This window comes from Empidonax traillii, unplaced genomic scaffold (assembly GCF_003031625.1).
Source record: "Empidonax traillii isolate 1590-97213 ecotype Southwest subspecies unplaced genomic scaffold, ASM303162v1 scaffold72:size2462915, whole genome shotgun sequence".
NCBI lineage: Eukaryota > Metazoa > Chordata > Aves > Passeriformes > Tyrannidae > Empidonax > Empidonax traillii.
In genome coordinates, this window is record NW_020955265.1 from 1233905 (window position 1) to 1251399 (window position 17495).

Consider the following 17495-nt stretch of genomic DNA (forward strand, 5'->3'; position numbering starts at 1 on the left):
AAAGAGAAAAGATGGAGTAACATGGAAAAGAAATAATACAGTGATGAAGTAAAGTGATGACCAATCTTTGAAGTAAACTAAGTATTGTTAATGGACCATAGATGTTAGAGCCTTGGTACACTGAAGCAAATGATTATATTCCCACTGAGTCAGTGGGAGTGAGGTTATCATTTTAATTTCAGACTTAAGCTTTGAAAAGACTTTGTAAATAAACACTTGAAGTTCCTCAGATGCCTTAGCTGAGTCAATATTTTTATTTTAGAGTTATCTGATTCACTTAAATCTGCATGACTACTGTTAGAAGTAGGAATGCATGGTTTGATATTGACACAGCAATTCCTACAAAATGGGAGAAGCATTTTGGGTGGTGCCTGTGTTACTGTTGCTGAAAGGAAACAGGTTCCTTTACTCATACTTCTACTGGCAAAACAAATGAAGCAAGACTGTTAGAAAATGCTTTATTTCAACACAAAATTTGTTACTTAGCATTTTCTTCATGTTTACTACTGTTGGTTGTTTGCTTTCAGAATTAATTTTGATAAAGCACCATCATATTACAATGAATAATCAAGGAGTGGCCCAAAATAATAGCTAATGTTTAATCAGTCTTTTACTTTCCTATCTTCAATGATTCCAATGATTGGTAGTATAAATTTAGTGACAAAAATTCCTAATAGACACTACATAGATAAATGCAGTTCTTCCTGGTTCATAATTGCTAGTAATACTACCTTTCCAGATGTTCTGAACATATTCTATTGGTGGTAATATATGTCTAATGTAAAAAGTTACTAATATTTTATGTATATTTGTAATAGAATTTTGCCATTGGAACATGTTCAGAAATAAGTTTTTATCTAAAAATATGCAATTGTGTGTTTTAGGAAATGAAATCCAGTGAGTTAGCCTTACATCATGAATATTTATTTTTCTCTTTGTAGTGTGCTGAGCACCACTTTCGTGCTTGATCTGTGTATCTCTTCCTTTCCAAGCTGAGAGCTTCATTTAATCTTGACCCCAAAAGACAGTTTCTCATCAAGATATCTGGCTGTAGCTTTAAAGGGAAGCTCATACAGCTTTTGTGTTCCACAAGCAATGGTACTCTTCAAAATTGCCAAATACTGGTCATAACAAGGGAATCTAAAACTATGTTTTCTCTCTTAACCTAGTGGCCTCTGTGACTTCTAGAGGCCTTGCACTTGGATGACTTTCTCTTTTGTGCATTTACAGTTGTGTCTACTTGTTAATCGTAGCCCTTGCTGTTCCCTGGTGTTAACATAAATTATATAAGTGATTAAATAAGGAAAAAATAGTACATATCTTATGAAACAGAAATAATTTACCCATGTTGGAAAGATCTTACATAAGTAAGAGATCATGTTTAAGTGGTGAATGGCCATCTTTGACTTGAAAGGAATTGGCATGATCTTCTTGAAAAGTCTGAGAGAAGAAAGTCCAGCTAAAGCCAGTTTTGAATCACACTGATGAGACAGAAATTCCCCAAACTGCCATACAAATAAATTGCTTTTCCCATTTTCAATCTTTTCTCATCAGCAAATGCACTGAGGTAATCCCAAATTTTTTTGAAGAGTTAGCAACAAAACACATTTAATAAAAGTAGGAGATGGGGAAAATGATGCCTTTTTTTTTTTTTTCTTTTTTTTTTTGTGGAAATTTTTAAGCAAAGTAACTGAAAGAATTTTTACAAAACTCCTTGGACAACCTCCCTCTGTCCTCAGAGGTTTATACAGGATAAATAGAACAAATAGTGTCCCTGCATGTTTGTCTATCTATGAAGCTTCACCACACAAAAAGTAATGATACCCTTTGATTAATATCATCCAAGTAACAATATCCTTCTGACAGCATCATAGCAGTAATAATAAGCTTTCAACCATTTCAATGAGTAATGTATTTTTGACATTTTACATAAAAATAAAAAGTCTCCTTAGAAATGCATACCTCCTATTTGCTCTAGCACAATTTTTAATATCAATAAATTTGTTGTGGATTTGAATGCAGATTTGACACATTTTACAGAAGAAGTAATAAAATTCTAATAGACTAGTTACTTCCACAGTTTTCTTCATAATATTATGATTAGGCAATTCGTCTCATTTAATAAACTTTTTGTCACTATTCCAAATGACAAGTATACATTAGCAGACAAGGAGGGAACAACGTGACATACAAGGCTTTTCAGAACTCCTCTGTTTTGTTTAATTGAATGTTATTCATCATTCAGCAAATTAGCTTTGAGAGGAAACTGTTGCTCACACAGGACAGAAGCATTAATACTAAGATACTGCATAGCAAGATAGTTTAGTTAAGCAGTTAATCCTAAGCTGTTTATCATCCAATCTTATGTTGACATGCAAAGAGTTTTCCACATGACACAGTAGAAAGTCGTATGAAATTATTCATAACAAAAATGCACACTTTCTTCTTCCAAATTAATACTATAATTGCCTAATATAACAGATTTAGTGCAATAAGATGATATGTGCTCATTAGAGCACTCTGATTGGGTTGCTTCTTGTCATAATGTTTTATCATTAATGTAAAATGCATTGCAATTTTGATCTTTTTATTAAGCCAATATATTTTAAATCTAAAGATCTACCAAATTGTAAAAGAAGTTAAATGTGTTACTGTTTATTGAACTTGAATTACTTCATTGAGCTTTTAATAGAATCAGATAAAATACCAGATCAAAGAAATTTCCTGCCAAAGAAGGAAAGTGAACTGCATGTTAACCTTTTCATGTTACCAGCGAGACTTCTTGTAACCCAACCAATTGAATAACTGCATTGCAGAGTTATGAATCTTGGGAGTTACACTTGCAGAAATGCTACAGTCACTGGCTATAGCTTATTTCAGAACAAGTTCTCTTTTCCATGACTTTGAGCTGTTAGAACGCCCCTTTTACTCTGACTGCATTCCCATTTGAACTCATGATAAAAGCAGGCTTTCAAAGCTGTTCTAAACTGAGCTCTCTTTTTGCCTATTCGTTTAAAAAACAGGTAGTAGAATTTGTCTTACATATAAAACAAAATTCACTGATTTGTTCTGTTCACATGTTGAATTGCTCTCTGACAGTAATGTGAAATCATATTTCACCCATTTGCAATAATAGTTCTCTCTAACTCACTTCCTGTAAGCTAGTTTTGATAGCTTTGAGGCTGAACAGTATGTAACCCTATCAAGAATTCTGGTTAAACTGGTGGGATCAGTTGCAGCAGTAATTTTAGGATGTGCTTGTCATGTATGAATGAAACCGTATAGGATTACTTTAAAATTATTTTCACACTAAATTATCTCCAACATCTTCTTTCTTCTCAAGATTTTAAAAAGAACTAGTTTTGTAGTTTTTGGCTTTGAAGGTTATTTTTCAGTTTGCTTAGAGCCATATATTTTTTCAAGCCTTGAAGCCTTGATTCTGCAAATCTTTAGGCATATGTTTAATTCTAGCTAGTGACAAAATCTCTTATATACTGACAGAGTAAAAAGCATTTATAAGATTTGATCTTTATTTGTCTTTCAGGAAATCTTTTACATTCCTCCAAATACTTCAAGCAGCCCTTTTATTGAGCAAACTATGCCTGCAAGGCTACAAAGGAAGCCCAAAATAAAAACAGAGATATCTGCACATTTCTCTAAGAAGGACAGGTTTTTCCACTTAAGTTTTAAATGGAAGAGAGAGGGAAGGAGGAAAGTCATAGCAGCACCTGTTACACTGCCTGATAAACCCATCAACAGGGCAAAATGTGGCGTAAACATGGCCATCAGCAGAGTTAACAAGAGAAATGAGCCTCTTACACCCAGAGAAAGTACTGGAGATCTGTAATTGGAATGGTTGCCTTTAGAAATAGAAGAATACACAATTTCTGTGGCTGCAAAAAAGGGCAAAGGGTAAGAAAGAAGAGCCTTAGTTAAGAGACATAAATTCACTAGTGTTTTAAGAAATGATGGCAGGTTGTCTGTAATAACTTCCTTTGTTTCTTCACCCCAGGTCAAAAAAGCAGTCAGTGCAAAGGTTGTTTTCAAGATACAGGCAAAAAAGTGAGTCCAATTCAGCATACACCTAAATTCCCCCGGGTTTTTCATGTTACCTTCAAGTGTGGGAAGAAATATTTGTGAAGTGTAACTGAAAATGATCACTCCTATGGAGACCAAGAAGTCCTCAAAGTCAATGGAGAGTCTGAATTTTGCCCAGGACCACTGGTGTATTTGTGTCAGACAGTAAGTCATCACTACAAGGATGATAACAAAGTGAACCAAGGAGCAAAGCTGGCTGAGTTTGGAAACAATTTTGAGAGTTCTGATAAATACACAAGGTAACAGAGTAACAAATGCAATTACAGACCAAGTTTTCTCAGTCAGTGCTACATATGGAAAACTGTGTGACAGCAAGTTCCCACTAACAACCAGGTACAAAATACATGTCATGATCAGTTCCACCACTTGAGTCACATTGACAACTATGCCCCCTACTTTGGGAGATAGCTTTTTGCAGCAGGCATTTGCAATATCTTCATACGTGTCTCTCACTCTTACCAGTTGCCCATCTTCATTTTCTTCATACAAACAAACGATCAGAATTTTGCCTGTGTAACAGCATAATGCTGCAGCCAAGACAATAAGAAGTAGGCCACTGTATCCACTGTGGAGAAGAGCATATGGCAATCCTAGGACAAATATTCCCTGAAAATGAAAAAGAGAAAGAAAAGATAGCACAAAATCCTCAAGGTAAAATTTTTACTAGAAGCTGCACTCCCAAACCTGTCCTCCATTGAACATTGTTTTCACCTAGTTGCATGCTGTAAGTACTGCAACATTCAGCTAAGTAAATAACAATCATGAGAAATATGTTTATTTATGATAAATGAAATTATCAGCAAAAATAACTGCTTCTATTGAAGCACATGTAATGATAAGCTGGGAAAAAGAGAATATGATGGAATGATAGAGTCAGGTTTCCAGTTAATATTTAACGCTGATGTGATTAGAAGCACATTTAAGAAGGTTCATAGTTAGTTATTCAGTCAACATGCATATTAATGAAACAGGTTCAATATCAGTAAAATTAAACATCTGTAGCATCATCTGTGCAAGTTTCATTCCAGTTAAAAATAGCAGTGTAGATAGATCCAGTAATCACAATTGTCTTTAACCTAAAAGTTGCTAGCATACCTCTGGAGAGAAAACGGCATTAGAGTGCATCAGACTAAACTTGTGTTTCCTCTGCAGCTTCTGTTTGCCTCATGCGGCCTTTGCTCTTGCTCAGTCCACTGCTAAAGTGAGTTTTCTCAAAGCTGAAATTCTAGACTTCTTTGTCTAGAAGTGTAAACTTTTTTTGGTGTTTAAAAATACATGCAAGACATATAAACTTTTTTTTTTCTCTAAACCCTTTCTGAAAGGAACGTAGTTTTATTTGTTTTGTCCACATGGCATTCTAGTTTCTCAGAACACCGTGTGCATTTCTTTGTCTTTTTCCCTCTTCTCTGTACTAAAGGACAAATTAGATTTTTGTTTCCTTTTTTTCATCGGAACAAAACCATCAAAACCCTTGAATGATAGTTATTGATAAAAAGATCCAATTTAAGAAAGATGCTTATGTGACATTTCTCTTTTTATGCTACAAAACTGAAATTAGGAAATGCACATTAGTCACACTGGTCAGGCATTTTTGTTCATGACAACTGAAGAAAGAGAAGGGGCAAACAAAATACAGTTAACTATTTCTGCAGAAATTTTTAATTCAATATTTCTTACCACACCCATACCATGACGAAATCTGAGCATTTGTGCTCACGTTTGCTTTTCTGGTCTGACAGTCGGACTTGATTTGGATCAAACCCATCTAAACTGTGTTTCTGACCAAACCTGAGCAACCCCATCTGCTCTGCAAAAACCTATGAATCCCTGATAGAAACAGTTCTCCTCACACAAGGGACAACTCTTCTCTCACATCCTGAGTCAGTAGTGCTAGTGACTGTAGCCAAAGCAGAAGAGGTGAGTTTGGTGGTATACATTTTATTTTCAGACTTTTCCACCTACAATCATGACCATGAGGTTGAGTGGGGGACCAGAGTTTCAGGCATGCTTCTCTGCCTTTGGTATTTTCTATCAACTCTCTTAGGTTTTATACCCATCAAACAGTTTCTGTGAAGGCACTCTAGGAGCCCAGATCTGATGGAGCTCATCAAGAAGGCAGGCACCTGTCTCAGCTTTGTAGGGCTTATACCCAGCACCACACTTCTAAGTGATACAAGTACCTCCACACCTAATCCATTAGAAGGGCTCTGAAGAGAGGCAGTTTTTCAAACACTAAATAATCATTAATGTATAAAAAAACTATTATCCTTCTCTTCCAGACACAAAACAGCAGTCCTTTTTGGGCAGATTGCGAGATGAACATCAACTAGAAAAGAAATATTCGAAGTCCTTGAATTAGAGCAGTGTTTCTTCTCTAAGTCAACGAGAACAATAGAGTGCCCAACATACAAAAGAGCAGCATTGCCTAATTTTCAGGCTTCATTTTAGATGCAGATATCTTCAGCTTTTAGCTGACTTAGAGCTGGAAAAATCATATTAAATATGTGCCTTAATAAATTTCACTTAAAAAGGTCTATGCTTTTATGATATAATACTGATATAATAATAAAGTTATTGGCTAGATAGTTTCTTCATTGTTTTCCATGGCTTCATTTACAGCATTTGTTTTGTGTAAGTCATACATGTTATTTCATTTAGAAGCTGGGATGTTCAGCTATGCAGCTTGTGGTATTTAGTCACCCAAATCTCTCCACTCAGTGTAGTCTTAGCTACATTCTAATACAGATCTCATGACCCAATTAGTTTGAGCTGTAATTAGCATTTCTTTTGTACATGAACTTCACAGAATTGTTCAAAATTCTACCATTTATGCCACCTAACAGTCTACTTTAGTAAAAAGATTAGATATCTGGCTCTAGCCAGACTACGGGTAGCACACATGTAACAGCAGCTTTTGATATCATGCTATTTTTAATCGTGGCTTTTACCAACTGATAAGTTAGATAGCTGACTAAAGAACTGAATTTGGTTTCTTTCCTATGAAAACAATCCTTTGGGGACATTGACATAACAGATAGACTTTAAAAGCATCACAAATGAACCAAGTCTATGAAAAAGTCAGGAAGATAAAACCACAGAGTCATCTTCCATATTAATATAAGAACAATGATGTTTTCTCAGTTCCTTGCAGTCTGTATGAAGCTTATCTCATTTGTTCTATACTCACAGCACTATTATTTTGCTGCTTAACCTGCAACTGGGACTTTAAATGGTGTCTGCTGACCCAAAGGGTCACTGTATAATTAAATTGCAGGTAAGTGTCAGCATGCGCCTTGCCCACACAATGACTTCTCCCCTGCTGAATTTAATCTATTAACATTTATATGACTAGTCTCAACCTATACCAAAACAGAAGACTTTGAGAGAGATTATCGCTTTAGACAGCTATTTACAGTCCTGCCCACAGGTGTGTGCTTTTCCATGCTTAATTGTTAATTTAATCAGAGCATAACGTTATTCCAACTTTTAACATCCTCTTGCTGTTGTTCATATCAAAAAATTTAATTCAGTATCTAACACAGACCACAGGATGACAGTGAGGTTTTTTAGGCTGATTTTTTTTTTCATCTCGTGAATTCCGATCTTATTAAACAAACCCATTTTTGCCTACATATACTCTTTCTTAAAATTATGTATCAGTGGTTGTCAATTTCAAGTTTAGACTTCAGTGTTTCCAAAGTGGACATTTCTACAGAAACTATAAGTTTCTGACGTCTTTGACATCTATCTCCCAGAGTATGTAAACTTGAGCTCTCAATTACCAATAGAAAGCAAACATTGTGGACATAACTGATTTTGCAGCTTTTTGAATATAAATCATGGTTAATTGACAGAAATGGGAGAACACTGAATATGCCAATGCAGTAAGTATAGATGTGGTGAAATGACAGTGCTTTTCCTGCCTTGTCAGAAACAGTTTCTCCATTTAATAATGAGAAGAACGAGGAGAAGGAGAAGAAGAAAGAAGAAAGAAGAAGAAGAAGAGGGAGGAGAAGAAGAAGAAGAAGAAAGAGGAGGAGGAGGAGAAGAAAAAGTTGTTGTTTCATGTATCATCACATTGTCAAATTTCTACAAAATAGCCAAAAATGTTAGTGATGGCCACAAGAACTCAAAGAACAAAGGTCACTTTATCAGACTTCAAAACTCAGTTTGTATTTGCTCTCCTTTTCTTACCTTTCCTAAAGCAATACCTTCTGCTAGGACAATTTTCTGAACATTGCCAAGTTTGAATAGCTGTTTAAAAAAGATACATTAGTAAGTTCTTATTTTGCTGTCAATGCAATATAACAGATACAGGCATCAATCTGGTAGCTTCTCAGCAATCTTAGAGCATTGCTTAAAGTGACTTGTAGATGTGGAAAATTCCTCCTCCACAGAGAAATACTTTCATGAATGTTACTGAAAGTGGCTTGTGTGCCCCTCTCATGAGAAATGAGTGACACGGAATGCAGACAGAGCATGATGCTATTTCACCGATTCCTTGCTGGTGGAAGAGGGAATCAGGTAATTCCTGTACCATTTGTCAATGCACATTTTGTCCAGCCTGGCCCCAGCACTTGCTCTTACTGGGTCTTCTGATCCTGCATGTCCAAATTATGGCACAGACAGCCTTAGCAGTGAGGCATCAATTAAAAATGAGCAGCAAAAGGAACTAAATTGCCCTAAATTGTTCCCTAAATTGCCTCTCCACTTTTAGTTTCATCAGTTCTTTCTGGAAAGTGTTCCTGTCCGAGCACTTTTATTTCCAGCTGTTCTGGAGCAAGGTCAAATACATTAGCTCTAAATATGTTACCTTAAGGTGATCTGTTTACAAAATAGAACAATACAGGGAAAAAGAACCCACATATTTGGGAATAGAGGAGGTGGACTTTTTGAAACAGTCCTCTGTCACTGAGCAGCTTGAGTGATTGTGTTATTTGCCATCACTCCATCCAACCTCTATAGAAAGGGAACCCTAATTTTCATCCTAGACTGAGGATGGAAGTGAACTGTTCTTTGTCAGTGAGTGAATATGTGTGCCTGGATAGGGGTCCTTGTCAAACACCCAGAGCAGACTTATGGGCAGCTGGGCCAAGGAAGGACTGAGGGCTCAACTAACAAGAATAAGAGTGGAAAAGGCGTGTAAGAAAATAGCAGGCTCAACCAACAGCTATTTATTCACCTTGTCAGAATACCCCCAAGAGGAAGCATCCAAGTATGATAAGTACCACCAGGAATCACCAATCCACCTACAATACAAAACAAGCAGAACAGGATTTCCAAATTACATCTGTACATTAAAATATTTTGTTGATGGTTTGATCGCAATATTTGTACTACATGTGTGGATTTCTCACACCAGCAAGACTGGCTGCTTATTTAAAAATACCTGACATCTGGATCAGAGCTGAATGCAAAAAATGGGCTTTCTGCTATCATACCTGTATCATATTCCTTCACCCAAGGGCAGGCACCTCCCCAAGGAATAAAATGGATTTAGAAAAATGACAAATGAGCACAGACAAGCACTCTGAGAAAAATACAAAAAAAAAAAAATTTCAGTTTTAAGACTTTTTAGTCCCAAGCAAAATATTTCACTTTATAAATTGTTTTAACCTGAAATACTACATTTTGAAAAACAAACAAACAAACAAACAAACAACAAAAAAAACACCAACAAAAAAACCAAATTGAAAGGTAATTAAAAAGTAAAGAAGATCAAATCACGGTCAGAGTTGAGGCATGCCAAAAGACAACGAAATAATATGGAGTGAAAAGCAATGTTTAAAAAAAAAAGAGAGAGTGAAATTTATTTCACCTTAAGACTTAATCATATGGAAAAATAAATTAAGAAGTGAAGAAGAATTTAACTGAAAATTATTCAGTTTGTACAACTCTCCTATATATAGAATACATGCTGATATGCCAGACTGCCAAATTAGCTCTGACTGACTTTATCACCATCTGTAGTTACTCCACTGGAATGGTTAATTTAGGTCTAGCTATTTTCCCCAACTATGTATTTGATTCCTTGCCATGAACATGGGTTATACATGGAGACTATACTGGAAAGTGTTTTTCACAAATCTTGGAAGCGTTGGGAGATAAATTCAAGAACCTGTTTTTCAGTACAAGTCCATGAAGTATTTAATTATGATGTTTAACATTTCTTACTCTTTAAAATAAATAATTTTTCCAAACAGATGCAAGGCTGTGTTGCTGTGGTATTTATACAAAGAAACAATTGTATAAGTACTAAATAGCAAATCCCTTAATCTCATGCCATGATGACAGAGGTGCTTGCTGACCTCCATGGTCTTTTTCCTTTCTTAGCCATCACTGTGATCATCAGTGATTTTGTATTTTTTTTCAATTCAGTGTTCACTACATAGAATAATACTGGAACTGCTGCCATTTATTCTACTAGATAACCTCCTAATCCAACTAGAAACTCATTCCTTTGACAATAGATCCACACTGACAGTTACTTTTTTGGAACTTGTCACTAAGGCAGTTGCTAATCCATTTAAGATGTACTGTGTTTTTGCACTAATTTTTAAATAAGCATGTTGTGTTATAAAGTGTCAAAATTCCTTTTAGAAGTGTAAATATATTATTTGTCTTTCACTGCCTAAATTACAATGTCATAAAAGAATTAGATGAAGTGTGTTTAATAAGGACTGTAAGGACTCGCCCCACAAAAACACAATGATTGACACTAATTATATTTCCAGCTTTTTATGCTCTATCAATTAAAACCTGTATTAACAATTACACTATTTTTCTCATCATTCTTGCCAGTTTTCACTAGTCAGTATTTATATGGCTTTTAAAAAATTGGGATGATATTCACAATCTTCTGAAAATTCCACTTGTAATAACAATTGAATAAGAATATTACCAGGTCAGATATATCTTTCGTTATGCCTCCCAGCTGAAAACTTGCTGAGCTTTCTGCTTTCAAAATACTATTGAGCTAGATTTTAACATCCATTTTAAGTAAAAATCGTGGTTATCTCATAGTTATTGTCCATATCTAAGCTGGGAAAAATTAGGCACCTCAATTTATATATAATTCACACCTCTCTTAAGATAGATTACAAAAGAGCTGTGACAAATTTCCTTTCAGAGGTGTCCATTTCTCTTGCTGGGCATACAATGTATGTCCACACAGTGGAGTGTGCACACACAGCATAGGAATTCAGGCATAACTTTTTAATGTCTAATGAAAAATAGCATGATATCTGTCCCAAAAAATTACAAAAAGGCACACTCTTCTCCTGTAGTATGAGCACATTCTCCTAGTTCTTTACAGGAACAATATATGAACAGCTACATCTCTTTTTCAGAGTTAAGGACAGTTTTAGAACCCAATGTAGCAAAATTCAGTGAGACATCTCAGAGAAGATGAAGGTGATCTTACAGTAGAAAATCTCTTAAGTTAACTTTTCACATTCTCACATCCACATCCTCTGGTGTTTTTGTCTCAGAGATTTGGCCAGGATCGTTTGTGTGCAACAAGGGGAACAAGGGATGCCATCAGTCCAGTGCTCACTTTGGTGTTCATCTTGACTAATGATGACAAACGGATTATTTATTTGCCTTCTATAGTCTTCTGGTATGGTTGCGGTTTCGGATATTTTGCCTCATTATTTTGTCTCATCTCTCATAAATATTAGGCAAAATTCCTGACTTTCACAGTAGTGTTGTTTATTTTATCTGCATGTTTTATAAATACTGTCCTCTACTTCATTCCTTTAACACTTATCCGTAGGTGAGTTGCACTTTCTCCTAGCACCTTTGCATTCTTATGTCTCTTTTCCACTGTTCTAATTTATGATTTACTATTATTTTTCTCACCTTTTGTTTCTCCCTTTTGATATATATATATATATATATATATAGTTTTAATTTTAATCGCTACTTTTACTTCACTCCTGAATAGGAGGGGGTTTTAAAAAATTTATATACTCTTAGTTGTGAGATGTTGCTTTTGGACACGTCATAGTTTCCTGTTAAACTTTAAAACTGCTTTCTCAATTGCCTGTCTGCATTTATTCTTCCTAATCAATTATCTCTCATAATTTTCTCCAGGTTTGAAAAATTCACTCCTTTGAAGTACCAAATACATATACTACTGTCCTCTGTTTTCCCATAATGAATATAATTAGATACTCCAATTCGTTCATCTTTATTCAACATAATGAGGCTCAAAATTGAATTACCTTATGCTAGGTTCAATACCTTTTGTGCCAGATAATTATCATCTATCATTTTTGGAAACTTCAATGATGTTTTAACACATACTGCATACAATGCCCAGCATAGGCCTTTAAAACTGGAGTCACCAAGAACAATACAATTTTTCTCTTCAGACAACAGTTCTAACACAGATAATCAGCTCTCTAACATGCAGTGCCACTCTCATTTTTTTTGCCTACTCTTTTTTGTAAATATGCTTTATCTAATTATTTTTAAACTTCAGGTGTATAGGTCATCCCAGCATATATTTGCAATATTAGTAACATCCTATTTCTTCTCAGCAGTAAGAATATCCATTTCCCTAGCAGGTTACGCAAACTTCTGGCAGTGCTCTACAGATGTCAGGAAAAGAATTCATCTACTTTCCCACTCACTTTGCAGTTTGTTCACAGCTCAGCTGAGTTTGAATTCAAAAATACTACAAGCTGTTCTGTGGAAAACTTCAAATATTGTCTATGGCCTGTATGACCTTAGCAGCAGATCCATTTCCTCTAATGTCAGTGAAAAATCTTTCTTTAACTTCAGAGATGGTTGAATTAGACCCCAGCAATCTGGTTTTTCCTTATTTTTCTCATTCTTTCTCTCTGCCAACGCCAATCCTGTTTCAGCTGCAGGGAGGATGGTGACTAAGATGTTTATTCTGTGATTAATGCCTTCATTCACCTTATATACTGACAGAAAGTTTAGAAGTGTTTACCTGTCAATCCTTCAGGTACCAGAAGCAGATGATAAGGCAGATATACTGCTCAGGAGGTACTGTGATAAGGTAAGCAAGTAAAGAAGCTGCATGGTCTTCACTGCAAAATGTTTGTCTCCATTTGACTCACAGAAACCACCGATTTCATTCTCCTTTCAGTGGCCAGATTAGTCTTAAGGATCGCCTAAAGACTAGGAAAATGAAATGAGGAAAGAAAATGTCTCACACAAAAATAAAAAGGAATTACTGCTATTGAGTAATTGACAGCTGATCTTATTGGCTTTGCTATTGGCTTAAATATTTGTTCTAAAACCAAAATAATATGCTCAGTGCTTAATTCTGCATGGTTCAATGGGAAATGTTAGTTTGCATAAATCCAAAGCTATCTGCAAGAAATCACTGAATCGTACCAAGAATATCTCCCAAGCAAATTACCTCTTAAGAAAACATTATTTTGCCTGGTCCCAAAGGAGAAAGCAGGCTTTCATAAAAGAATGAGGGTTTTTATTATGTGTCATGTAGCTGAGAGGAAAGAGAGATGGAAAAAGCAAGGGAGTTTAAACTAAAACATTATGGTAGAAGTGGTGAGCAACATGGACTTCCTGGTTGCTTACCCATTTCTGTCATTATAGCTCTTCACAGATTGTCAGGTTTTCACCTGAAGGCAGGCAAGCACTCAAAACTTCCAGTACAGTAACAAGAGAGTGAGTTCCCATGAAAATATGGTCAAAAGAACTTGAGAGGAGGCAGAGGGTGGACTTTGGGTGAATCAAAGCAAAGCAGCGGGGAGCCAAAAATTTCCTTTGAGTGTGCACTTACATAACAAAAGGAGGAGTTAAAGTGCATAGAAAGTTCTAACTCAGGCTGGGGGAAAGAATTGTTAGGAGTTCCAAAATGCCACCTGAGTCGGTCATGCCACAGTTCTTGTCACTTTTAACAAGTAATACTGAAGAGGAAATGGAAGAAAACAACCCCACACTACAAAGATCTTTGCACTGGAAAAAGCCTTATGCACCTCTGAGGGTTGAAAATGTAGCCAGGTTACATCTTCCAGAAGCTGTTATATTTTCTGAACAGTGGCATAGGATTTGTCATGTTCTTATGCAGAACAAAAGGTGACTGAATCCTCCCCTTGCTAATATTACCCTGTTCTTTCCTCAGCACAGACCTAACCACCCATTTTAGGTGGACTCTTACTCAAGTTATAACAACTCCCAGAGTTCAGTGTATAAATGACAAATTAGTCTAAGAGCACTACCTGGAGAGAATATAATTAATATAAGATATATGAAGATAAAAGACATAAATAGTGGTATACTATTATGTTTGGTCTTCAGGAATCAGTAAACTGATTCAGAGTATCAGTTTATACTATATCTTTCTGGAACATGTGAGAAAAGCTGTTGTCTGACAATTAGGCTGGTTATAGACAACAAATTTCTACTGCTTTTCCTCTCTTAGCCTCAGTTAAACTTCAGTGGCACCCCTGGAGGCTTCTTCCTTTAGGACGAAAGAAGCAGCAAGGGATTTTACTGCCTGATAATTCATCATGCAGAAATACAGATAAAGTTGAAGTTGCAAATGAATTCTTATAATTGAGGTGTCTCTCTCCTATAATAACATAAAAGATCACATCATTCTTTAAGTTCAACAAGGTAGAATAATTCTCCTATTTTCGAGTAGGTTAGACGAACATTCCCAAATGTGCATAATTAATAATAAACAGAAAATAAAAAGATCAGAAAAGAAATGTGACTGAGTTTTATAGCGTACTCTGAACTCTCATTAGAAAAGCAAATTTAGGTAAGCTCTTGTTTTTAAAAAATAAATAAATTTTGAATATGGTTATGCATTATGAAACCAGGCCTATGGCATATAAAATGCATGCCAACAATGTCTTTTTAAGGTCTCTAGATGTAAAATATTTGAAGTATTACTACTTGAGGAGGTGTTTCTTGTTCTGTTTGTACAGACTGTGACACAGTGGTTCTTGACTTCTACCTGGCCCATGAAAAAAACATTATTCCTCTTCCATAGTGTTTTTTTGTTTGTTTGTTTTATTTTCCTCTTCTTATTTTTTTTTTTTTTTCTTATTCTGCAGTTCCCCTGGAAAGACTCAAAGACAGGATGCTGTCTGGGAACAACAGGTGAGGGAACAAACTGGGGACCTTGATTATTCTTCACCTTTGACAAAGACCTAAGGTTTATTTTTTACTTTTAGATAGAAAAACTATCTGATCAAGATAAAAACACTTCTTTCATTATTAAAACAAAGTTAGCTAAGTAATGGCTGTAAAAGTTTGTATATTTAAAAATTAAGTTTATTTATGTTCTTTTTTTCTTTCTTTCTTTTTTTTTTTAAACTTCTGTCATTCTGATACTGCAAGGGAAACTTCTCAGCTTTGTTGGATCTCTCCTGGTTTTTTACTTCTGTGTAGAGAGCTGTAGTGATTTCATGTTTGAGAAATTTATTTCAAGACTGCATTTAGTTTCTGTCCCTTTCTCCTAAATAACTTTTATTTCTCACATTCAAATTTTATTCATGGAGTGAAATTAATGTATTTTAAGCAAACACTCAGCTGACTATAAGTGAAGTTACTAAATTGATTACTTTTTTTGGTCTCAAGGAAATGATTCTGTCTTAGCATCTATGAATTAGGTGTCATTAGATAAACTGAAGAACTTTAAAACATAAGGTTGTGACCCATATGAGGTAGAAAGGGTAAGAGAATATGGTGGGCAAGAATCTGTGATGAAAAATTACTCGTTATGAGACATATCTACCTATAAGCATAAGACAGGAATAAGTAGAAAGCTAGAGGGAAAGTATGCATTATGCAGCTGATTATCCTTTCTGATTAGGAAAGGAATCCTTCAGGGGTGGAATGGCAGATGCTCACAGCTTAGGAGATAGTGGAGAGTCTCTAAAATCACAACCAAGCAGCAGAGGGAAGCCTACAGTTTTGTGCAGGTATTTTATTTTTGACTTGAGATGATAACAACAAAAAATATAAAAGAAAGAACTCAGAGAGCAGCTGGCTTCCCAGAAAAAGTGAAAAAAAAAAAAATCAGCAGGCAAGTAAAGGCAACAAGAGCTGGAGTGGAGAACTCATTTTAAACTCCAGATCCCAATTAAAACAGAAGATTTTCAAGTCCCTTGAGGGAAGGTGGCTGAGGAGATGTCATTTGGAGTTGCAGAAATCCGGCAGACAATGAGACAAAAGAACAGATTCAAATTTTGATGAGATAGAATAAACCTCTGTGCCAACTTATAAAGTGGCAGTAAAAGGAGAGAACTAACAGTCATTAACAACAAAAAAAGATATCTTCCAATAAAAAAAGAAACAACTTGCTTATAAAAAATAAGACATATTGCTGGTATCTATGTGCTATATAATTCTTATCCTCAAATTGACATTTTTTCAAGCTTCAGTAAGACTATTAATAATTTCTGAAATACCTGGATTTAGTTTGAAATAATCAAATTAGAATGGGTTTTAAAACTTAAACCTAAGTTCTCTACTTCTCAGGGAGGAACTAGACTGAATTAAACATAATTCTGGAGGGGAAAACAGCAATAAAAAACCTAGCATGAATGTAAATGCCCATAGAGTAGAGTAAAGGAAAAGGCTGAAACTACCACTGCTATCAATAACATAAAACAAGCAAAAATGTTTGTTCTAGACATTACAAAACATAATCTATGGGTACTGCCATTTGTGTCAATTCAAGAACTGGACTGAGAGGAATTGATATGGATAGTGGGATATGTGTGTATGAACTGAAGTGAATGTTTCCTCACTTTGACTCATGTTTACATTTTTGTGAAGTAAATATTAAATTTCATTTTTTTGTTAGCTATTTAGTAACACAGTATTGTACACATGGCAAAACTAGTGCCACTGGCCAAGAATACAGAGAAACATTGCCTTCCAAGAAACATGGTGTGTGTGAGGAGGGGAGGGAGAATCCATGCAAATAGAAGACAATTTTGTTTAGCTTTAGGGGTAAAATGTTTTATACAGCTTACTGTGCTAAAACTAGGTTACAATATATCATCTTCAGTACTGTGTATAATCAGCATTTAGGGCTTTTTATTTTCTCACATAGCTCCATTTGCTCATTCAGACAGAGCTTGTACCGCTTCAGCAAATCTCCTGCTGTCAGGAATTATACACACTGAAGTAAACTGTACATTAACCATCTATGGATTGTGTGGAAGAAAGTTTACCACAAGGAAAATCTGCTAGAGAAACATTACTATTTCTGATTCTACTAGTACATCATAATAATTCAGATGTCCTTTGCTTTCAGCACTAAATTCTCATAAAAACTTGCAAATGCTGAGCTTGTCAACTTTTATTCGTTGATGAACCCTAAGGCTCACTCTTTCACTTCCTAACAAAATGAGATCCCTTCTGAAAATTTGCTAATGGAA

At 35.3% G+C, this 17495-nt stretch overlaps 1 protein-coding gene across 1 annotated transcript in view; it reads right to left on the reverse strand.

The window, feature by feature from the left end:
- Window positions 1–3552: 3552 nt before the first annotated feature.
- LOC114055915 (vesicular inhibitory amino acid transporter-like) overlaps window positions 3553–17495 on the reverse strand; it is a 54579-nt gene continuing 40636 nt past the window's right edge. The window contains exon 2 of the mRNA XM_027880529.1: window positions 3553–4704. Coding sequence (XP_027736330.1) covers window positions 3553–4704 — 1152 coding nt within the window. The remainder of the gene's footprint in view (window positions 4705–17495) is intronic.